Source organism: Orbicella faveolata, unplaced genomic scaffold (genome assembly GCF_042242905.1).
Source record: "Orbicella faveolata isolate gen_17 unplaced genomic scaffold, um_ofav_v1 contig_35, whole genome shotgun sequence".
Classification (NCBI taxonomy): Eukaryota; Metazoa; Cnidaria; class Anthozoa; order Scleractinia; family Merulinidae; genus Orbicella; species Orbicella faveolata.
Window position 1 is genome coordinate 4,484,005 of NW_028301564.1, and position 24,182 is coordinate 4,508,186.

The following is a 24,182-nucleotide window of genomic DNA, read 5'->3' on the forward strand; positions in this document are numbered from 1 at the left end:
TGAGTAGAGAGATTCGCGGTAATCTCGTGTAAGTGTGAATTTTGCACTTGAATTTAATCCGTCAGCTCATTTGCGGCAATTTGTTCGCGCGCAAACCTCCACAACAAATCGAAAACGTGTTTCGCACTATAATTATCCGACAGAACACTTGAATGGACGGAAATGTTGTAGTTTTTTTTCCCATTGCATTCAGTTTAACTGGTGGTGCAATTTTACGTTTTTCGTGCCCATATGATGTCACTTTCGCCCACTGCTTTTACTTAAATTTCTCGCTAAAGACCTCACAAGTAAAACCGGCGCAGCATTCATAGCATCACTATGATAGCATTGCGGAGGAAAAGACAATCAAAACAGGAAAGCTACGGATTGCTCCGTAAACCCGCGGTTTTCCGCTATGTTCGAAAAGGCACGAATCACTGAATTGAAGATCACCAGTGTTTATACGAAAGCAGAAGGTGCAAACAATTTCCCATTGCTTCAGATGTAATCCCGATAAGATCTACATGTAAATTACAATTTTACCACAATCGCTACTAATCTCGCAATCTGATTGGTTAATTTGCCGTTGTCGATAAGAGTCCAGACAACGCTGCTCGTGTGTCACGCTCTTGGTCACGCTCTGACAAAACACTTTCTTTGACGTTGATATTGTGGTAAAAAACAAATCGCATGTGGTTTAGCGTTGTCTGTACTCTTATCGACAACGATATGCGTCATCACAACGGTCAAAATTTGTTGAGCACTTTTGACCACTGTAATGACGCATATCGTTATCGATAAGAATACAGACAACGCTAAACCACATTCGATTTGTTAATGTGAAAATGAATGGAGGTGAGACTGAACTATTAACTGCCAGTTAAGATCGAACCATGGTCTTTACGGACAAGACGCCGTAGTTTGGAAGCAGTTTAGTCAAGGAAGAAGGTCGAGACAACGTAATTAACTGAAAACAAGGGAGACACTTTGATCCAGAAAGTGGAAAAAGGAAATAGCTAGATTCCTGTAGCCAGAACGCCGATCCGGAAAAAATGTTTTGTCAACTTGAGAACCGTATTTTTACTTTCTGTGGGTGTAGACTGTTGTGAATGCCCTGTTGAACAAATTATCTTTCTAGACAGCACGCGCAAGGAAACCTTTTGCAAATGAACGACTGGGGGCTTGCGTATAGAGACGTATGAAGTCCGTGCGTTTGATTCTCTCGCGTGTCTCTCGCGCGCGTGCCATCGCATGTAGGTTTCGAACAAGACGACAAAACGCAGGAAGCGTGCAGACTTGCAGCGGGATACAAGAAAGTACTAAAGAAAGCTATGCTTTCAGCCTTGTAGTTGAATGAATATAGTCACGGATTCAGTTTTTGACTCCAGTGATTCATTAGAGTGCGAACAGTCTCTCTTATGCTCGAAAATCCGCGGGGAAGAACGCAAAGAAGAAGTGAGCGGTCGTGAGCGTGCGAGCGTGATATGCGAAGCCCTCACTTGCGTACTCACTTCTTTGCGTTCTTCCCCGCGGATTTTCGAACAAGAGAGAGACTGCTCATTGTCTTGTAATTCATCACTGAGCGTTGTTATCAGCAGTCTCTCTCTAACATTAATGTGGCTTCAATTTTTCCAGGTTTGCTCATTGCTGGCAGTTCATATTTCTTAACCGAGCTCTTGCAGTCTAGAGGCTATATTCCAAATAAAGCTTTATCGACGTAGCAACCTGCCGACTCTTTTGCTTTTCATAAACAGGACGTTGTTAGAAAATGTTTCAGTCTAGTTAAGGATCTGCAACAATGATTTCTTTTTATTTGTTCACTGAATTTACCCCGATCAAAAATATCATCTAGACACCAAAGTCATTATTCAGTTATTAATAGCTATTTAAGAGTACCCTGGATGCCTGAACTTCTGAAACTGCCGAGTGTCCTTGCTATTTCCACTGACGCAAAAAGAATGTAATTATTGAACACCTGCCCATTGATACGTAATTATGAGGTTTTGAAACTCAAATGTTCAAGTGGGAACCGCGCACCGTGCTCTCGAACCCCCACAGCGCAACTTCTCAACAGAGCCTTTTACATGAAAAAGAAAATAATCTCGTCGGAAAAGGAGATAGGGCATCATTAGTATGCAAAAATTGATTTTAGCAATGAAGCCAAAATGTGCAGAGGAATGGAACAACCAGAGAAACGGGAGAGTACAGTTAGTGTGGCCCGATTGCCATGCCACTCTGCTAAAAGTACCTTTTCTTTGCTTTTTCTCCATTATGCGGCCTAGATCTCAAATAAAGAGAAAAATGAATTGCAATTTTCGCTTTATGGTCCTTAACTCCTCTTTTGTTCTCGTTTAACCAAATACTTAAGCTTAAGATATATTAGTCGCATTCCATTAGTTGTTGATTTTAAAAGATCCGAACGAGCAATATAAGATAGGTCGATCGATCAGTGGGGTATCTTTGTGCGTGACTCTTGTGAGATAGCGGACGTGAGGGTTGGTAAAATGGGCGTTTGCCTTGAAGGGAAATCAAACCACAGGATGTCGATTACGATCAGATCCCACCGAGGTTGAAAAATGTTTGCTTCACTTCGCGTGATTTTATTTCCCAAACTAGTAGGGCGCGTGTCAAGAAGGAATTCGTACAATGTAGCCTAAAATGCCCGAGACCAGTTCGCGGTTTTTCACGGTATTTCTACTGAGGTTGCAAGCGTAGCACGAAATACGGCTAGTCTGGTGGCAAATAGTGCGGAATATTTTTCGGATTTCTGAGATATTAACAGTCTGAATACTCAAGGTATTTAAGACAAATGTAGCTATAACAAGGCTCTTTCTCAGTTTACTGAATACGTTGTTGTAAGGGAAGAGTTTATATTTGCGGGAAAATTTTCTTATTCTCATTTCTTTAGACGTCAAATGGTCTAAATGTCTTATGGAACATCCACAAGGTCACCCCATTTAATTCCTCCTGGCCCATTATAAGCCGTAAATCTTGCCCCAGTTCAAGGGGTTTTTTTAAAGCCTGATGCTCTACCGCTCCCTCCTTCATACGGACTTGGGACGGCCACTGTTTCAGTTGTCCATTTGAGACGGTAATCATCTGCAGCTTTCCTACAGATGAGCACTCGCACGTGCCCAATAGAACAACATCTTCTTTTCGTCAGGAACACTCTCATGTCTCCCTTTATCGTCTAACTTTCTGAAATCAGGCAGCAATCTATTGTCCACTCCCTCGTCTAATTAGATAATTAATTTAACAGTGAATTCAGGATCTAGGAGGATTGTATGAAATTTCAAGGAGCAGGGTCAGCCATGTTTGGGTAGAAAACCTTATGTTCATTAGAATAACGCTGTAAATATAATACTGTAAATTAGGAAGGAGTTTTCAGCGATAAAACATCCCAAAATGTACTGTCAAACACCATTTTTTTTACAAAAATCTTTAGACTTGAAAATGTCCAGCATGCAGACACCCGATAGAACATTATATTTCGTGCAATGTCTAGTCTTTTCCTGAAACTGTCAGGCGTAACTTGAAGCACGCGAAGTTCTGCAACATTGAACTTTGTTGGTTTGTTCATTGCGTGCAATTACGTGACACGATTACGCTCTTTGCTCCCGCCTTTTCAACTTTTAACCCAGTAAGATGATTTTTATCAGTTCTCCTTTGAAAGCTTAAGTACTGAGCTGGGATTTCATTCTTTTTTGGCGGTTTACTAGTCGTCTGGAGCATTTTAGAACTTGCTTACAACGTTAGAAATCCTGCGCAAAATTCAGCGTATATTTATACTTAGTCACGTCCACTAAAACTGTTGCGCAACGTTGCAATTGCAAGGTGTTTCCGCATCACAAGATTTCTCTGAACGAGTAACTTGAATGAAGTCTGTTTAAGGCGGTGTCCACATTACGCGGGAGGAATTTGAAAACGCAACTTTCTTTCTTACGGTCCACACTTACCCGTCACGAAAACGGAGCTTTTCGAAAATGTTCTTCAAATTTGAAAACGCCGGCTTTGTGTTTTCGTGTGGACGGAGAACATTTTGAAAATTGAGCTTTTCGAACGGCGATGGTGTCACGATAATCGTGTGATTTCCCTGACCGAGTTTTCCTCAAACACAAAAACAAAATGACCGGTGATTGTTGCGTTTTTGAATTCCTCCGGCGCAGTGTGGACGGAAAACGTCTGATACATTTTCAGAGTGAAACCTCCGTTTTCAAATTGCTCGGCGTAGGTTGGACGGGGCCTAACTCTTGCGTGATTTTGTTAGTTTCACTTAGATAAGAGCCGACAATTAGTTGTGTGTCTTTTGCCGGCTAAATTAATTACCTTTATGTAAAGTAAAAAGATGCCTTGAGTTTACGTAAGCTGGTGATAAGGGTTGTCTGAGAGAAACCACTGAAGGTAAGTACTTCAAGGTGCAAGATGAACTGCGCCCTACTTGAGGTACAAAATATTGAGTCAGTTTTCAAAAGTCTCAAATCTCGCGTTGTAATTAGAAGTTTTCAGTTGTTTCTTTTTGTTTGTTGTTGTTTGTTTGTTTGCTTTAAAAAAAAAAAATTCAAACGAAGAAAATTACGAAGAGTAAAGAGCCGACCTTTCTATTAGATTGATATCGATATTGTACCTTTTGTTCCGGATAGAAACCAACGGAGATATCTTGACATACATCCTTGACCCTTGTGCTTGAGTCTTGGTGATTAGGCAGATTAGCGGAATCTTTCATCTTGAGTTTATCAAATAATTAAGCTGTTATGGCTAAGAAATTTAAGTGACACAATATGCGTGTTTTAAAAGTGTCGGTCACATCGAATGGTAGATGTCGGTCACATCTACCATTCGATGTGCTAGGCTCTGAGCGGATTTCAGAGTAACGATGTTGTTTTGTTCACATTTTGTCTCCACTTCTCATCCGGACACACATAAATATCGTGATTAAATTGGGCGCGTTGGACAGCCAAGCCGACGTGCCATTTATTCAATCTCAACAGACATTACAAAGATTTGAAAACTGTGACTCGCCGGTTAAGCTGCTGGGTGGATTGTCTCTTTGTCAAAAGTTAGCCTTGCTGATTCTACTGTCTCTTGTCGCCCTTGTTCCTTTGTTCACTTATAGTTAATCAATTAGTTCTTTTATTTTTCCTTCATCCATATATCTATTTGGGGAATTCAAAATAACCGAGTTCGAATTGGCAACTGTACATGTTCTGTGAAAACGTATTATTCGAAAACTGTATTGCACGAATTTGTGACTGTAACGGGGCTGTGTACAACTGGCTCCAGTTGATCGAGGGCTGAATAACGCTATCCACCGGACAAATTGCTATCTAATGGATAAGTGTTGACAAAACAAACCACGTTATCCGCTGGATAGTGATTTCTTCAGTGGATAGCGTTATCCTTGGCTTGTTTGGTGTATTTTGTGTGAAAAGACATTGCAAGGCGCGCGGTTTAACCGCGCGAAACCTGGATCTCGTGCAGAACTGAGCCATTGTGCGCAAGCGCGTAGGTTTTATTTTTAGTGATCCAAAATGGCGGACGAGACGAGCGGTGTTCAGCGATCAATTAGTAAAATTAAGCAATGGATCGGCTGGTCATGGACGTATCTGTGGGGGTTTTGGTTTCTTCTGGTTATCTTCTTGCTCTATGTACTTCGCACTCCACTTCGCCTGAAGGAAAACTTAAATTTAGGTAAGTTATCGATCTTCATTTGATCAAGAAATTAATTTGCGCCGCTCTCTCCCTTTTTTTCCTAAAAAACGCAAATCTCCCTGGTAATTACAGGTAAAATGAGTAATATCTTAGACAATAAATCAGTTGCATTTTAAATGTGGATACTTAGTTCCATTGCTGTATTTTTTTCTGGTTCGAGACGAATTTTATTCGAGAAATGAATCGAAAAGGACAGACCGGATGGTACTGTGTTGTCAGCTGTTTTTACCGATTCGCATTCATTGTTTGCGTTTGACTCTTTTTTTCAAATGCAACTTACTAAAATGCATTAGATTTAAGATGAGCTTATAATTATGTCCATTTTGAGGTTGCTTTCATATTTGTAGCCCTAGATTGTATGTTAAAGAAAATTAAGGTTGTATTTTGTTGAATGACCTTTTGATCTTTTTGGTAGTTATACTACTTCATGGAATTGAAAGTCTTGTTTAAGTTTGGGGAGGGGAGGGAAGATAGCAGTCACTCTGTCATACATGAACTTGAAATATTTTTTCCAAACCATGTGTTTCTTACACTATTGTTTTTTTTGGTTAGTTAATGTTAAAATGATTTCCACTCTGTACTGTACAACCTTCAGACACTTCCAGTTGTACAAGTATACCCACATTGCTTCTCAGTGTATAAATAGTTGCGAGCCAATCAACCATTGGTGTTCTGTTCCTGGGTTGAAAGAGGTGTTATGCGTATAAAATGTCCTGCTTCAAAAGACAAACTTGTAACTACCCTGCTGCTCAATCTGTGGTGAAAATACAGTGGGCAGAGAAACAAAACTAATAAAAAAAGCTGGAATAAAGCTGGTGAAAGGCAATCCTTTTCACACTTCATACTTCAGAGGACTGAGCTCTTATGTACCAACTTGTAAGCCATTGTATCTCTTCAATGCCTTCAATAACAACAGGCTCTTGGATGAAAAGTGGAAACCTGATTTGTCAAACCCTAGAGTTTTTGGACCTTCTAATAACTTGAACCCCCACCCCCACCCGGTGGGTGCGCAGGTACTCCCTTATATGGGTTATATAGGTACATGCAGCCCCAAAGAGTAGGGTTTTCAGCCATTTTGGTCATAAATAAGGTATCGATTTTGGCCATTTTGGTCTTTAATAGGGTATGGTTTTAACACTCTAGTCTTGAATTGGGTATGTTGCTTAGAAGAAGCTACTTTTTCATCGTTATCAATAAGACCATCAACAAAAGCCCTTCATAACTTATGTTTAGGGCAACTGTGCCAGCTGCAATGGTCATTAATAGGGTATCAAAGTTTTGGCCAGGTCATAAATAGTGTAGAAAAAATCACAGATTTTGGTCATAAATAGGGTACGGGTTTTGGGAAGTGGGCTGCACACCCCCACCCAACTTTTCTGGGAGCACCCCTCTGGGCTTCAGTGAACCAAATGTCTTTTACCTCTCTCAGTCAAACATTGTAATTTTATCCTGGATTTCTTGAACTGCCAACTTTTCAAACCAGTTTTTTTACCATTGCAGGTTCTTTAAATCAGGATTTCTCTGTATCTCTAATATATCACATTTAAATCACCATAAAATACTAATTAAAATGGTTATCTTTTTTTTCAGCTATTCTATTCCTGAACACATTGACTCCTAAGTTTTATGTTGCTCTCACGGGAACATCTTCATTCATATCTGGGATAATTCTTGTGAGTCTAGTTGTGTTTTAGTCATCCAGCAAAGATTTCCATGTTGGTTTATTGACTCAGCCAAGCATCTGTTGTGACACAGTCTCACTAAATAAATATGTACTAGTCATGTAGTTTCATGAATGTGACTCCAACCCATTGAATTTTACTTTAATTTACATTTAATTTTCACTGGATGTGAGACACTTTCTCTGGTTATTCAATAATGTTCTTGAAAATTTTTCTGCTCTTGCAAGAGGACATTTTAATAGATCTTTTCATACTTTTTTATCTTACATCCATAAGAGCCTTACAAATAAAACTACCGTGGCTGTAACCTTTTGTGTTCATGAAGAATTGATTTTTCTAGATTCGTGTATTCTACAAAACAATTAGATCATGAGCTTGAGATTTCTATCGTGTGATAGTTGACGAGGGCACAGCCTGAGTCAATTATCGGCATAGAAATTGAGAGCAAATAATCTAATTGTTTTAGTATAAATCTACTAGTCGTTCAAAACATTATCTAAATCCACCTCACAGACACTTCAAAAACGTAAAGAAGTACCCTTCATATTCATAACAAGCGTATGGACACTGCTGGGCTACTCACTATCTACAACAGAAATAGATATTGAGTAGGGTAGCCAATCAGAGAACAGCATTTGTGATAGAACACAAGTAGATTTTTACTTAAAGTGGTTATATGGTCTTTAAAAAAAGTTCCTCCAGTGAAAAACATTTTTAGTCAAAAAGAAACATCTATAATCATTAGATTTTTGGTACCGGTGCAAAATGTAGTTCAAATATAAGTTTCGATGCCATCATTCAATCCACGTTTGCAATGAGAAAAATATTTGAGTCATATCACAAAATTTGGCTTTTCATTTTAACTGTACCATTTATAATGTTGTAATTGCTAGCCTTGCAAGGAGTTTCACCTGATGAAAGTAAATGGCCTTAAAGATGTCAATCATCAGTTTTCACATTTTCTAGTCCATCATAAATGGCAATGACTTCATAATAGTATCATTAGTTACATGTAGGTGTCTACTATTTCAAATAACATGGCCATGAAATACAGTAAAATTGTAGCCAGTAGCCCTTCTGTTAATTTCTAAGTCCCCTAAACCCCTCCCCCCCTCCCCCACCCAGAGTCCATAACCAGAATTTTACAGTAACTTCTTTCATTCAGGCATCTTTGGCAATGCTTGGTAATTTATGCAAGGGAATATATGAAATATTATATATTTGAACTGCAGAGAAAGATATGAAGACATGATTGATCATCGCAGTTATACACACAAATTAAGCAGTTGTGTGTATAACTGCGATGATCAATCATGTCTTCATAGCTTGGTAATTTAGTTGCTTTTATTCCCATGTTTTCGTTCTGTTATCACAGATATTTGAGTGGTGGTACTTTCGGAAGTATGGTACATCTTTCATAGAACATGTATCGTTATCTCATCTTGGTCCACTGCTGGGTAGCTCTGATAATACACCACAGAATACACAACAGAATGTAGCAGGTATGTGAGAACAGATTACAGGGGTGGGGGGGGGGGGGGGGGATTGCTATTGGTTAACCTGAGCCTGCAGAGGTTAGGAGGTCTTTCTCTACACTTTTTGTTAAATCCCCTGTTCAATTCTTTGTAGGGTTTATAATAATATTGATTTAATGAATGTGGTTAAAGCCTTTTTTAATTACTAATTAAATACATTATTACACGTATAAGACTGACAAAATAACTTCATTGTGATTGGCTGAGAGCAGGCTAATTTATTTTTAATTTTCACTGCAGTGCAAATGAAAATGCATGCTCTTGTGATTTTCTCAGTCATATAATAAAAATGTACAAGTAAACGTATGAGGATTAAGGATTTACACTACTTGTGACACTTGAAAATTCTTTCAAATTATACTCACCTAAAGGCTCGCGCAATTTTGAGAGAATTTTCAAATATCACTTGGAGTGTAAATCGCATCCATATGATTACCTGTAGTTATTGCGGAGAGGCTTCTTATATGTGCAAGTATTTATGCAAGTTTTTTTTTACATAAGAGGAGAGTCCTTCTCATCTAGGAGTGTACCTCACTAGCAGAGTTTTTAAAATCCCTTTCAATAAAGTGCTTCCTATTTAAAAGTGTTCACAAATGTTAGCAGTGGGAGTTGCAGTGGCCTCATGGTTAGTGCGCTCGTCTCTGGATCGAGCAGTCCAGGTTCAAGCCCTGGCCGGGGATATTGTGTTGTGTTCTTGGGCAACACACTTTACTCTCACAGTGTCTTTCTCTACTCAAGTGTATAAATGGATACTGATGAACTTAATGCTGCGGGTAACCCTGCGATGGACTAGCATCCCATCCAGGGGGGAGTAGAAATACTGCTAGTCACTTCATGCTACCAAAATCGGGATAAGCTGTGGCCTGATGAGCTTTTTAGACTTACAAATTTTAGCAAGTGTCTCTATCCTATTCAGATAAACAGACTATACAAAATGCTTCCTTTTTCCAGTGTTGGTACCCAGTGTTTCACATTTAGCTAAGTCCTAGTTTAGTTTTTGAGTTGAGAACAATTTGTTTTGTTAGTTTAGAGTTAAATGTAAATCCCAATGAGAGTCAGATTAAACCAAGTTCATAGTTTTTAGCTTACATGTAGGTGCTGCAGAGGTGTCAAGGTCAAAAAAACAATATTGTGTGCTGTCTCAAATATGCCTGTTGTGTCCAGTAAGGACCCTCTCTTGGGCTTTCAAAAACTTTTTTAAGCATCCAGCCACTCAATTGAATATTATTTTACTGTGCTTGTTATTGACAAACTGTCTTGATCTCTGTTTTAAGAGTGTAAAGTTTGGAGAAATCCTGGAAATCTTTTCCGAGGTGCAGAATATAATAGGTAACAATGCCTTCTTTGATAAGTGTTTCGTTTTTAACTCAACCTGTAGTTCCTTGTTTTTCCTGTTGCAGGCATACATTTTAATATACAATTTTGCTTTTGCCAGATATTACTGGGTGACCGGAAAAGAACCGTTGACTTATTATGACATGAATTTATCTGCTCAAGATCATCAGGTAATGTTTCGCAGTAATGTTCCTGTTTAACCATATTTTTAAGATGTGTGTGCCTAAACTACATACTACTAAGTTATTAACCAAGAGGAAGGGCCGCACTGGGTGAATGTTGGCCCAAGGTCTTGACAGTATAAGCTGAGTGCAGCAAGGTCCATACGGAAAGGACTGAGGGCAGATATTCTCCCAGTGTGGCGGGAGCAAGCTTGGTTAATAAAAGATTTATTACACAGCTGAAAATTTTTGGAAAGAATGCCACAATCATGGACTGGAAAAAACGGCACAATTCTGATTGGGAACCAACTAGGTGTAGACTCATGTCTGAAGTTAAACAAACCCAAAGGGAAAGAGAGTTGGAAGAAAAAGATAAGGAATCTTTTCTGTTTAAAGCAAGTTCTTCCACAGGCAAAAGCTATAATTTATAAAGCAACCAAAAAATCCTTTGGTCCCCAGACAGTACTAAGTCCAAAACTGAGAGAATATTGGACTGGCAATGGAGCAATCTGATTGCTTGATTTTAGTTATTGGCCCTCTGAACTAACATGGTTTTTTAACAAGAGTGCTCTAATGGTAGAACACAGAGTTTTGGCTGAATGGAAAATCCCCCAGAAATACCAGTTGGCCAAAGTCTGATTATATTTTTACTTTTCTAACATTTCACAGTATTTTAACTTGTAGACTACAGTAGTTATTGTCACCTACTACTGAGTTTTCACTCTTACATTAAAGTCTGGGGGAATTCCATCATCTTTGTAGACACAACCATTTTAACAGTCCCAAATTTCCTGCCATGTTTCCAGAAGGCGATATAATTTACATTGTTAACATGTCCTCGTGTTCCCTTAGATATTTAACTGCACTGCATTGAAGAAATCAAAAATTTCAAGCTTGCCTTTTAATTCAATTACTTTATTGTCAGATTTCTCAAGGAATTGATTTTAAAAAAGTGCTGCAAAAAGTGCTGTCCATTTGTTCACGGCAAGTAAATTTCCCTCCCGGGCAAACTACTATCCATTCTCACTCACTTGCCCAAGGGGCAAGCGCCCAGGCAATTTGTTTGCCAGCTAATAAAAAAAAAACCTAAGGCTTGACCAGGGCAAGCAAAATGTGAGAACTGCTTGTCCAAAGGGCAAGCTAGAATTGAGGGGGTTTTGTGTTGCCCTTGAATTAATACATATATGATAATTATTATTTTTACAAGTAACTCTTTTTGTAACAGACATTCTTTACTTGTGATGCTGATGCTGAAAGTGCAGAGCCGTCTGATGAGTGTGAGTATTATTTAAGGACTTATTGACTGTATGACAGGGCAATATGACTTGAAGTCATAATGCAGGTGTACAGGCTGGGAACAAATCAGCCCAGAACATTGCTTGATGAACAAACACTTCTATGCTTCTTAGATCAGTTTACCTTTTTGAAAATTAAGCAACTTTACTGCAGTTATAATTTAGCATACCCACTGATTATTTTGCAAGTTAAGTCTCGAAACAAGACTGTCTACTTTTATTAATTTACAGTTGTATACTCTTTGAACAGATCAGATCATTCCATCACTATAGAAGTGTATGAAAGTGCCACTTGACGACACTCTAAAAATAATAGATTTGCTTTAATTGCCTTATTATTGATTCACTTGAATGTACAATTTATTTTTTATAAAATGTTGTTGCTGTTTTCTTTTTCAAGTTAAAGATGTGATTATTGCCCAAACAATGTAAAAAGCAATACACATGTTTATCGTTCTCTTAAGAGTTCTCAGCTTGATTTTTATTGTTAGGGAAATGCATGAAAGTACTTACAGTATTCGCTGTCATTGCCTTGAAGAATCATTGTTTTCTTAACTATCCTATGTGATAAGATTTTACAGCATTTACTTGTGTTTTGTTGTAGTAATGTTAAGAGCGTGGCGAGAAAGAGATCAAGAGAAGAGAATCAAGACAGCTCATCAAGCTTTAGAACATAATTCTAGGTATGTTTTCATGTAGAAAAACTGTTTTTCTCTCTATAGTAGTATATATATTCTCACTGATAAAGTTTATCATTTGACTCCCAGGATGGCATAGAAGGGATCAAGGCAGCATCATGCATGTGTGTCATGATTCACCTTGCCGCTTGTGATAATTTAGACAAAATTGCTTTGAAGAGTTAACTGCAGAATAAAAGGAAAAAGCCTTTTGCTCTTGGCTAATTTAGCACGCACTGAGTAAAAATACAATGTATTGTAGTTTCTCTGTTAAGTGCTGTAATTATAATTTGATTTGTTGCAGTTGTCCTACAGCACTTATTTTATTAGCAGAGGAGGAGGCGCAAACCATTTTAGAGGTGAGAATGACCAAATGTTACGAAGAACGGCTATTTCAGGTCAACCCCAATAGTGATTTAGGGTTTTCAGTGATTTTTAGTTAAAGAAGACTTAAGAAAATTGTGATGAAAAAGTCTGATGTATTTCAAGGGAAGAATTCAGTGAATTAAACAATGTGCACTGACTCGCTATGAAAATCTCATTTTAAGTTTTAGGTCACCAAATGTTTTATGATTATGTCATGAACTGCACATGATTGTTTTTTTCAGGCTGAAAAGTTATTCAAACAAGCATTAAAGGCCAGTGAAGCCTTGCTAAGAAACAGTGCATCTGTAAACCCTGACACAAAAGAGGAAGCCTTACACAGTAAGTGACAAGCAAATCACTTGACAAAGAATTGAAAATAAAAATGTTCTTAGTGGGGTTGCCACAGGTCAGAAAATGGTCAGGGAAAAAATTCTTCAAGGTTAGGGAAAGTCTGAGAATTTTATTTTGAGTCAGGGAAAATTGAATTAATTTAACACGGCTGATTTAGTACCACTGAAGGCTGGAAGAAACATTTGGGATAACTGTGATCTCAACAGTGTTTTTCCTTAATGAAGAAGGAAAATATGTTAAATATATCTTAATGAGCGAATGGAAAGGACGGTGGTAAGTTGAGGCCAGAAGCCACTACTGTGTCTGACATTTTGTGTTAATTTGGTCAGGGAAATTTCATTTTTATCAAGAAAAAGTCAGGAAATTTGAAAAAGTTATGTCTGTGGTACCATGTCGTAGTCTTATCAAAAAAGAGAGCATTGCTAAAATGGCTCAAAACTTTTTTCATCACATGCTTAAGTTCAGTGGTATCAGAAAAGTTTACTGCTGGAAGATGAAAGAAAAAAAAAAACATTAAATGTCACCTTTTCACCAATCTTTCCTTAACACTCTTACACCTAATATTTCCATTTTCCTCTTTCAGGAAGAGACACCAATGTGTGTGTTTATATACGACGCAGGCTAGCCATGTGTGCAAGAAAGCTTGGACGAGTCAAAGAAGCCATTAAAATGATGAGAGATGTACGTTTACATTCTCAAGTTTATAGCTGTAGTTTAATAGAAATACATACACACCACCCCCCCCCCCCCCCCACCCTCCTGTCAGTTCAGGACTAACCTTACCATACCATACATGTACCAGGATCCCCCAGATCTCTTTTTTTAGTTTGTAAGTATGTTATTTTTGTTCTCAGCTTATGAAAGAATTTCCTCTCATGAGTGTTCTTAACATCCATGAAAATCTTCTCGAGGCTTTACTTGAAATACAAGCTTACTCAGAAGTGCAGGTATTTAACACAAGCTGTTAATTTTTAAGAGTTATTAATTCCATTTATTTGGTTAGCAGATATTATAACTTACGTTAAAACTGACTGATTTGGATTTTTTTCTTTATTACTTCCTGTAACAGCAAGTTCTAGCCAAATATGATGGTAAGAATGGAACTCAAAAATATGACTTTGGTTTTTGCTAATTCCATTGTATATATGCATTGGCTGAAAAGATTAATCGTGTCTTTCCCTCCTCAGATATAAGTCTTCCAAAGTCAGCCACTATATGTTACTCAGCTGCTCTTCTCAAAGCGAGAGCAGTCTGCGACAAGTAAGCAAAAAATTTTGCTGCTTTAACTGCATTATTTAGTAAATGAAAAGTTTTTTTTAATGGGCAGAGAGTGGTCAGAAAATGTAAAATAAATTGAGGGTATCTCAAAAGAAAACCGTGCCAAGGTGCAACTATCATATGAGTTTGAAGGCCAAGTTCTTTTAACTTCCTTATAACATCCCCGTCCGAGAACTGTGTTGAACTTCAATTTTCAAATACTTTGTTTTGTTCTGCAGATTCTCTCCTGAGATCGCAGCAAAAAGAGGACTAAGTCCTACTGAGATGGCGGCTGTGGAAGCCATACATAGAGCAGTGGAGTTTAATCCTCATGTTCCTAAAGTAAGAACTTTTAAAAGCCATCAAATTTATGATCGCGTACTATCTGTTACATTGTAGCCTTTTAGACAGAGATGATGCACACACAACGGACAAGCCAAATGAATATGCAATGTAGACTAGTTGATTCATGTATTGACAATTAAAAGTTAGCCAAAGATAGGAGAGGAAGTTTCATTTTTTTAGTTGTTGTTAAAAATGTTCAATCAATTTGCGACATCGTTTTGTTGGTTTCCACAATGCTAGGCGAATCAAAAAAGAGGTTAGCTAGGAGGTGGAGATGTAGAATGCCAATCAACTGGACGTGCCAATGTTTGCTGTTTGATTGGCTGATAAGTTTGGAAAACCAACAAAAGATCTCAAAAAGCTGGGTGTGCAATTGTTGGCGCCTTGATTGGCAGAGAAGTTTGGAAAGCCGTTTGAATGTCAAAGTAGTCAAAATCTAGGGCCGTGTCCACACTACGCCAGAGGAATTGAAAAACGCAACAATCACCGGTCATTTTGAATTTGTGTTTGAGGAAAACTCGGTCAGGGAAGTCACGTGATTATCGTGACGTCATCGTTTTCAAAAAGCTCCGTTTTCAAAATGTTTTCCGTCCACACGAAAACGCAAAGCCGGCGTTTTCAAATTTCTCCGGTTTACGAAGCGTTTTCAGAAAGTTCCGTTTTCGTGACGGATTAGTGTGGACGGTAGGTCTAACCGTAGAAATAAGGTTAAGTTTTCAAATTCCTCCTGCGTAGTGTGGGCGGTGCCTAATCCAAACTTCAACTACTGTTTGCGGTTTGTTCCATGCCACAGTGTCAAGATATCTTTTTTTCTTTTAGTATCTTCTGGAGCAGAAGAGTCTGATTCTACCTCCAGAGCATATTTTAAAACGAGGAGACAGCGAAGCGATAGCTTACGCGTTTTTTCATTTACCTCACTGGAAAAGGGTGGAAGGTGCTCTGAACTTACTACACTGTACATGGGAAGGAAGTACGGACGCTTTTTTTGCTCGTTTTGTTTTGTTTTTTCAAGTTTGTTTCTTCTTACTTCATTTGATACCGACATTTGAAACTTGAGGACGGCGAAACTTTTGCTTTTCGCTCGTTTGCTAGTTTCTCTTTGTTCTTTTGAAATTACCAACTCGTGCAGATGAATGGCAAAATTCGACCCTCGGCTATAAAACTGGGTCATCCTCAGTGTTAATACCTCCGGGTACCCCCAAATGGGTGACCCTGAGGAAAAACTCAACAAGCGCCTAACGCTTATTTTGTGTCTGTTTACAGCATTTCGTCTCGTCCCCTACCCCCTGGAGAAGGGGCATTTGTTTCATCCTTACCCAGCATGCACTGAGAACGCTGACAGAGAACTTCTGCCAGGTAAGAACAACAGACCATATTCGTATTCTCAGTTTTGGACTGGAACTAGCTTGCAATGGAGGTTCCTGCGGGGGCAGATCATTAAAAAGCGGAGATTGATGTCATTTGCATTAGGAGAGACTCCCTGCATTAGCCTCAGTTGCAAGCTAGTTCCAGTCCAAGACCGAGAATACAAAAATGGTCTATTTTTGTGCTTTGCATGCAGTTCGCTTCATTGACCGCCATCTTAAGGCGGCTGTATTGTATATCAGTTTTTGCTGCCTCTGTACAAGGCTTTAAGATGTGTATAAAGAATGTGAATGAAATTTTCTGTGCGCAAATTGGAGAAAGGACCTTCGCAATTGTTTGCAATTAATAAACAATTTCAAGAGAACATCGCAAGTGCAAAGCTTTACCAACTGAGCCATGAAACCACGCTAGAGAAGCCATGGTCAAATAGTGTGAGGAAAAATTGTTTTAAAATGTGATATGTGCTACGTGAGGGTCTGTAAATACATTTTTTCCGGTTGCAAAAATAAATGCAAACTGATAACACGTGTTAGACAAATGCGTTATTAACCCATATATACAGCCGTGGTAAGCGCTTATGCTCAAATGCTAGGAAAATCCTAAGTTGAAGAATGTCACATTTTTCATTTGTAATCTTTCAGGTCATCATGAACTCTCCATTTACCCCAAAAAAGAGCTTCCTTTCTTCATTCTGTTTACTGCTGCCCTGTGCTCCTTCACTGCAATGCTGGCTCTTCTTACGCACCAGTTCCCTGAACCTATGGCTAACGCGGCCAAAACTGTAAGTAGCAAGTCTGCTCAAACGAACCTTTCAGTTAGTTTTGTTTAGTCAGACCTGTTTTCAATTGAGTGTTGTAAAATCAAAATCAAGGTATTCACTTTAGCCAATCACAAAGGACACAGACAATACAATGAACCAATCAAACTTTGTAGCAATAACATGAAGCTGACGCCAAGCGCGGGAAAATGTGTGTGAACGCGTCACAATAGGTCATTTCCGAGTTACCTAGTACCTCTGTTTCAAAATGAGTCTTTGTGCAAGATCTTTCATATGAAAATGAGTTAGATTTACGAGACAATGAACCTGCAGGCGGATCTCATTTTCATATGAATGGTTTCGCCCGAAGTGTCGTTTTGACACAGAGGCAAAAGGCAACTCGGAAATGGGCTATTAGTTTTTGTTTTACTTCTGATTGGATGAAACAGTGGCGCGAGTTTTTTAAGCCAATCGTGTAGCATAAAAAGTGCGAAACCAATTACTTTTCGACCCTCAAGAGAAAACCGCTCTAGTTCGAGTCTTCTGCTTTATTCGTAGATTGTGCCCAGGAAATACTTCCCGAAATTGCTGACACTGTCAACAAAGTTTTGCATTTTAGAATGTGCATTTTTGTGCATTTTTCTTGCACATTGCTAACGTGATGTTTTGTATGGTAATTTTTGCCTTTGTTTAATGTTACAGTGTTTGAGCTGGATTTCCACACCGCTAAACCTTATCATTCAGAAGCTTGAAGACTTCTTTCCTGCTCACATCTGGCACCAGTTAACACGCATCTGATTGGGCTGATCACGTGCTTTCATGTCTGCCCTTTGATTGGCTGTATTTAACTCCATATTTGGAAGCAAATCGCACGTGACGGGTTTTGTTTTTCTTAGCTGCGTTTGCTTGTTGAAAAACTTAATTCTGCGTATTTGCAAATACAAAAAGAAACAGGTTTATTAAGAGAAAGCGTATTAAAGAGTAACTTATAAAACTGGAGAATGCCATACTAACATGGTATTCGAGCAAAGTTAAAATATCGTCTTCATGGCTTATGTGTTGTCTCCTTACGTCAATGATATTTTAACTACAGACGAAACGAACTAACAGAAAATTAAACTAAGAGCTATCACCTGTTACATTTCAAGCATAGTTGTCGAAATAACATATTTCTTCAACCATTAGTAAATTAATTGCTATATCGTTTAAGCTGTCAGAATATATTTATGTAGTTGAAAATGTTCACAAGAAGATTGTTGAATATTAAAAGTTTAATTCTTCAAACAAATTCTGACGTTGCTTTATTAGGACGTCTTTGATGCACATGGCGAATTGTTGATGGTTATTTTCAGAAAAATGCTGATTGCAGGGGGGGGGGGGGAGATAACCTTTGATAGACTAACGTCCCATCCAGGGAGAGTAGTCATGGAAAGTGGAGTAAAGCGTTGCAGTTGTCTTCCTCCCATGCCTTCCCTCTTGCACCCCCTCTCCCCGTCTACTTGACTGGGTGTGAAATTTCTAAGATAAGGCTACAGAGTTAAAGTAAAGCATTCAGTTGAAACTAGCATATCCGGTATCAAACATAGCTCTTTTTTCAGTGTAACGAGATTTTAACTAACTTTTAAACCCAGACCTTAGGAGACCCAACTGTAATTGTTATATTTGTAAATATACCGTTTATTTATTCAAGGGTTTCTTGGAAACTGTGGAGGCCATTTAACTTCAATGTTAGTTCAGAACTTTGAGTCCTAAACGAGACTTTGCTACTTTCCGAAGACTTGTCTTCGTCCTGACTTCGTTGAGAACTCGACCGACTTCGTGTGACGAATAAATCCGACATTTTCGGACAGACTCGAACCATGCCCTCCGTTGCCTCTCTCCACCTGCGTATTCCTTCCCAGTCTTCCTCGTCCTTCCACGGCTTGTCCCCAGAGAAATGAATCACCTCGGGTTTTACATCCCTCATTTCGTAGAACCATTTCGTGCAGGCATACTTGACGTGAATATGATGCCATTCGGTTTTGTACAGCTGTGTAAAGAAGTATTCATCGGGTCCAACAAAGTTCGTTGTTGTTCCTATTTGAGGAAGCGAACTCGCTAGCAGATAGTGATCTAGGTTAGGCGTAAGAACCATGGTACAGCCGTGCACACCGTAATTGTTTTCGACGGAATTTTCTATTTCGAGTTCGGGTATTTTCGACCCGTGCCAATAGTCGTGATTTCGGATGCTTGAACAAACGCCAGCCGGAGTTTGAAGCTCAAAGAGTTCGTCAATGTTGTTAAGAACCAGCGAATCCGCGTCCAACCAAATGATCTTGTCGTACTCTGTGAGTTTCAACATGCGCGCCTTTGTTAAGCTGTATTCAATCCAAGTATCCTCTTTGCGGTACTTTTTCCCTCGCAGTACGCTTTTCACCCTCGTTTTGATGTATTGCACCTTTATCACGCGGTCGTAGAGCTTGCGCAGTAGCTTCATTGCGGGAACGCTGACGTCAGGTGTTACCATGACAATCAATTCGTGTTGAGTTTTCTGTTGCCTCACAGACCATGCGAGGGTCAGTGCCCCCTTAATATACTCATCTCCGCACATCACCAAGGTGACGAATGCATATCGCGGACGCGGGATTGTTTTTCTGAATTCGTTTTGGAGGTGTTTTAAAGTGTTTGACTTCGGCGGTGCAAAACACGAAATTCTGTTTAGTTTTCTGTGATTTGAGTCAATCACTTCTCTTAACAATGTCCTTGATCTGCATGACATCTCGTCCTTACGTGAAAGAAATTGTCAGCTTTGTATGTTGTTTCATCAGCCTGGAACGTGCAAAAAACAAAAAAACATAAAATTAGCCTCAAAGGACGAGAAAGAGAAGGGAATTTGGAATGATCAGAGAATTCAATATCGTAAAAACGACGTTGTTACTTTAAATTTGTCGCTTTCCCTTTATAAGAAGCTTAGTTCAACCAGAAATATATCATAGTCCTGTTTCCTCTTTTAAGTAAGTGTAAAATACATGAAAATTAACTGGCAGACAATACTTTACAAGTCATTTTCAGCAATGATTGAGGTTGGACTTTGAAATGAATCGAACTTGTCTTATTGAAACGATGTGAAAATGTTGGTAGCAGAAAATAAATTGAATTGACTTATATAAGTTATATCAGAGTGAGCCTGCTTGTAAAATCAGGTCATTTTTCACAAAACGTCGCTCAAAAATGAAAAATTAACACGCTACATAGATGGAAAGAATGTACGATGACCAGATTGTACCCATTCTTAACAGTGTTTCGCTTTCGCAATTTAACCTTCGTAAACTTGGCTTAATTGCTTTAGATAATTTAATTGCTTTAGATACTTTGCATACAGCTCAGAACAGGTTTTGCAAAACACTTCAAAACTTAGGCTCAAAACAATAGACCGGAGGCATTCATCGTGTAACATTTGCATAACTTTTCGAATCTGAATTATGTTGGTTTTATACTTCAGTGGGAAAATCAAGCGTAAATTTGTTTGATACAAGGAATAACCGCACAATTGCATGTAACTATCAGGAGATTCTCAAATGTTGAAATCGTTTTTGGAATAGGGCAGATTTCTGGGTAAAATTGTCAAAACGGAAAAAGCTAGCGACAAGCTTTATTTGTATAAACTGTTCATGCCAGACATGGAGAAATATTTTGGTATCTAATTGTCCATTGCACACGCAGTAAAAGTTAGATATTTCGTTCTTTGTAGCACCTCTTTTGCTGTTTGCATGTCTTGATTTGAGGCGCACTGTTTGTATAATAGCAGGTGATAAACAATTTACAAAATAGCCCCTGGACCCTTCGAAAATCCGGCTATATCTGGACTGTAAACCCGTGCAATAGAAGACATCAATGTGTATAGTAAAGCCACTTTAAAAATAAAATACAAATTGGACATTGAGAATGCTATCATTTTGAGACAGACAATAGCACTATTGGCGACCTTACGCCCCAAATCCCAGCAAATTGTACAAATTCTCTGCAGTGTAAGAGTAATAGGTACAGATGAAGCTATCAAACGTTAAATGGTTTCACACGTTTGTTTATCTGACTTCTTGGCGAACAAAGATTTTCGAGTCCTGAACAATTTCCTGAATGAAAGAAAGTATATGTACTCACGCAGCAAAGCTGTTGCAGGAAAATCTAACTCTTCTCGCCACAATTCGACATCCACGGACATGGCACAAAAACTTGATGTTTTAGCGCTGCAAAGACGTGCTGAGTTATAAGAGTTGTGTTGATTGCTACTGATAATCAGTGGCATAATTTTACGTTCCGTTTAAGCTTTTGTTTATTAGAAACAAAAGCTCTGAAACAATAGACAGATTATTAAATAAAACGCTTAAGGCGATGTCTGAGTAAACTAGTGTTGAAATAGCCGTCTACATTAAATCCGCCCGCTCTGGGTAAATTGATTTTCACTCCACAAATAGAGAAAAATTTCTAAGAGATGTCATAAGGTGTCTTTTTGCGTTGACTGTTTTTAAATCATCGAATCATATTGAATGCAAAGATCAATGTTTCACGCCAGAGAGATTTGTTATCAACGAGGGTGAAACTAAAACGAAATACTTAACGGGAACATGAAAAATAATGTCAATTTTTCTCTTTATTCGCCCGACAGTTTTTGTTTCTATGCAGTGTGGTTTTTTACAGTTATTTTTTTTTTTCTACCGTTTTCGAAAAATAATTTTCCTTCCTTACACCTACATAAGAATTTCACTTTAATGTTGGATAAAGACCTGCGTATTGCCTCTGCGTATTTCGGTTCAAAATTTGTGACTGTTAGTAAAATGATAGCTACGGTGAAATCTTTCAAATTATGTTAGAAAACCTGAATAAAACCAGCACTACGTCAGAGTCTACAAAATTAACTACAGAAAGTAATTATTTACGGAATTCCGTGCAGAGGTTTGTAAACCTTTTAACGAATCCCTGAGCATCAGGTCGACATTAAAATCCATTTCCTTTCTCCGTTGTCATTTTTAGCTGTACTCACGTCCAAACAGGTTCCTGTCGTTTGTCTTTGCTTATCTTTTCACCATAAACTCAGTTTTAAGCTTCTTTGAATAGGAGACAGTGTATTCTTTACAAACGTCAATGTTTTTCTTTGTGGGTTTTTCTCCTCCGTAGAATAGCGGCTACAATTGTTGTCTTCAGATAACACCGAATGTGACAGTTTAAATACCACCTGTTAACAATATTGCAGCTCGCTAAAAAATTGCCGTTGAAGTTTATTCTTAGCCAGCAATAAATAAAAGACCTAACATGAGATTTAAGGAATGATATTACCGTCGAATAAAATGCAAAACATGCTATCGGAATCAACTTCTGCCAAACAGTTTAGTTCGTTACTGAAACAACTAACTGAGAACGAATCTAAACAAAGATAAAATTCAATGCTAGAAAACATTGCGTACAATTCCAAGATATGTTTTAAAGCGGAAAGTCTAGATTCCAGATAACTGATGTGCTGCTGAAGTATTAAATTTTCCTTACCTAGATTAGACTTTTAGAAGCAGATATTTCTTGAAAGATGCAACCAACGTTGTCCTGTAAATTCTAGCTGGAGATGAAATAATCACGAACAACGCTAAATAAAAACTTATTTACGGTGGTCGTCATGGCAATAATAAGCTGCTTTTGCACACCTGCTACTAAACGAAAATGATAACTAGTAAATTTAACAACTAGGAGAAAAAAGGAATAAGAGATCTTTATGATATAATATTTAATGATTCCTAAAATAACACTTGGGTTTATTTTGCTCATAACGCTTGTTTGGTGGAGTTGATTTTGGAAGCCTATAATTACCAGATGGAATTTTTCGTAACACTCTTCTGAATACAGAGGGGTTATTTTAACTCGGTATAAAAAAAGTTACAAATAGAGCTTTTGAAATTTGGCAACTAATTTCTTGTAATATGAATATGAATTTCGCCCAGCTAAAATTATCAAGCGTGCATGCTCGTGATAATCGGTCTTGTAAACTAACTGCTAGCGCTAATCGAAAGACAAACTGAATAAACTTTTTTGTGTAGAGTGTTAAAATTACGTAACGTAACAGCAAAGAAGCATAGTCTCGACCCAGATCGCAAGACGCGATCGTCCTTGACAGAGTAGAGCTCTGGGCCCGACAATACATGCCCGTGCTTTATTAACCTCATGCTGTGTTCAGCGCATGCGTAGGAAGTGGGCGATCAAATTGCAGATGATTAAATTTTCATATTTCTGTTAGAACGGGTAACAATTATAGACATGTGTACAGACGGGGTGTAATTAAGGTTTGTTCACGGCCTAAATTATTCAATACTTTTTTTCCTAGCGAAGGAATCCCGGCGTGATCTGTAAGAAAATGGCTCTTTAATGACGCTTCGAACTAGGAACGCTCTATCTAAGTGCTTCACTGAGTCAGGGAGAGGTTGTCTTGCCGCAATAGAGTTTTACATAACAAGATCGTTTATGGAATCGTCTAACACAGAGGTACAAATTCCATTGAAATGCTGCATAATTGTTCTAAAGAGCAGGTGCCATCAGTATGGAAAATTTTTATCTTTTCTGCTATTCAAGAGTTCGTCAACAGTCTCTTTAAGGGACTTTGCATGATCAAACACAGTTTTCTATGTTGACATCACATTTTTTAAAGAAATCTACTGTTTTCAAACTGTATAAAAGAGGGTTTAAAGTACACCGGAATTAGCAAAGAAAGCGTCGTTATTTTACAAATGTTAAATCTGTCAGATCTGATGCGAAGTATGGAAATTACGCATGATTTTTTTGACGTTGTAAAGGTTTACAAGAGTTTTCGTGGTGTAAATTTCTTCCAAAATATGACCAAATGGTATTAATTTTACGACGTAAACAGAAATCTTGTACTGTACACAACAGGAATGCAATTACGGTCATATTTAGCGTTGCCTTGTTTAGCGAGTAACTGAAACATCTGCTTAAAGCGCGATCACAAAAAAATTCAGACAAATGAAAAAGAAAATTTGTCGTTCACAAAAGCCATCGAATCCGTCTTCCGTATAAGAGAATTTTCCTATGGAAGTTTAAAGTTTCTATTGGTATGTTTATAAGCCTGTGAAACCGATTATGACCAAGGTAATTTAATTTATAGTGTAACGAATCCTGCAGTGTTTTCCAAATCATTTTAGTGATGAATTATTATGCATATAATGCGAAAATTTAATGTGTGTTTTTCTTCTAAAATTGTCCATCTCAACGACATTGAGATAAACTTATTTCAGATATTTTCAGCTATTTTAAGACACTTTTGTTTAATTCCACACTTTACACTGTGAAAATTAGTTGTTATATGCAAAATAGATTATTCTGAAGAGATTA

General features: G+C 38.1%; 2 protein-coding genes across 4 annotated transcripts; one reads left to right on the plus strand and one right to left on the minus strand.

Moving 5' to 3' along the window:
- The first annotated feature begins 5,467 nt into the window (after positions 1-5,467).
- Positions 5,468-18,102, plus strand: LOC110043936 (protein ST7 homolog). 2 transcript variants are annotated; one of them, XM_089273225.1, is made up of 18 exons: positions 5,468-5,667; positions 7,279-7,361; positions 8,746-8,872; positions 10,180-10,234; positions 10,341-10,410; positions 11,627-11,678; positions 12,301-12,379; positions 12,678-12,732; positions 12,982-13,078; positions 13,674-13,771; positions 13,945-14,037; positions 14,160-14,181; positions 14,278-14,350; positions 14,587-14,689; positions 15,512-15,662; positions 15,956-16,048; positions 16,699-16,838; positions 17,373-17,508. In XM_089273225.1, exons 1-18 carry the CDS (start codon positions 5,508-5,510, stop codon positions 17,469-17,471), a joined length of 1,650 nt encoding a protein of 549 aa, XP_089129351.1. In that variant the 5' UTR covers positions 5,468-5,507; the 3' UTR covers positions 17,472-17,508. The 2 variants fall into 2 exon arrangements, with proteins under 2 accessions (XP_089129351.1, XP_020605100.1); XM_020749441.2 differs by lacking the exon at positions 17,373-17,508 and adding an exon at positions 17,517-18,102 and having other exon boundaries at positions 5,469-5,667.
- LOC110043924 (uncharacterized) lies at positions 17,746-22,445 on the minus strand. Of its 2 annotated transcripts, none has more exons than XM_020749430.2 (2): positions 22,335-22,445; positions 17,746-19,622 (listed from the first exon to the last, which is right to left on the minus strand). In XM_020749430.2, the coding sequence occupies exon 2, from the start codon at positions 19,570-19,572 to the stop codon at positions 18,496-18,498; it is 1,077 nt and encodes a 358-aa protein (XP_020605089.2). In that variant the 5' UTR covers positions 19,573-19,622; positions 22,335-22,445; the 3' UTR covers positions 17,746-18,495. The 2 variants fall into 2 exon arrangements, with proteins under 2 accessions (XP_020605089.2, XP_089129352.1); XM_089273226.1 differs by lacking the exon at positions 22,335-22,445 and adding an exon at positions 20,955-21,131.
- Positions 22,446-24,182: the final 1,737 nt, after the last annotated feature.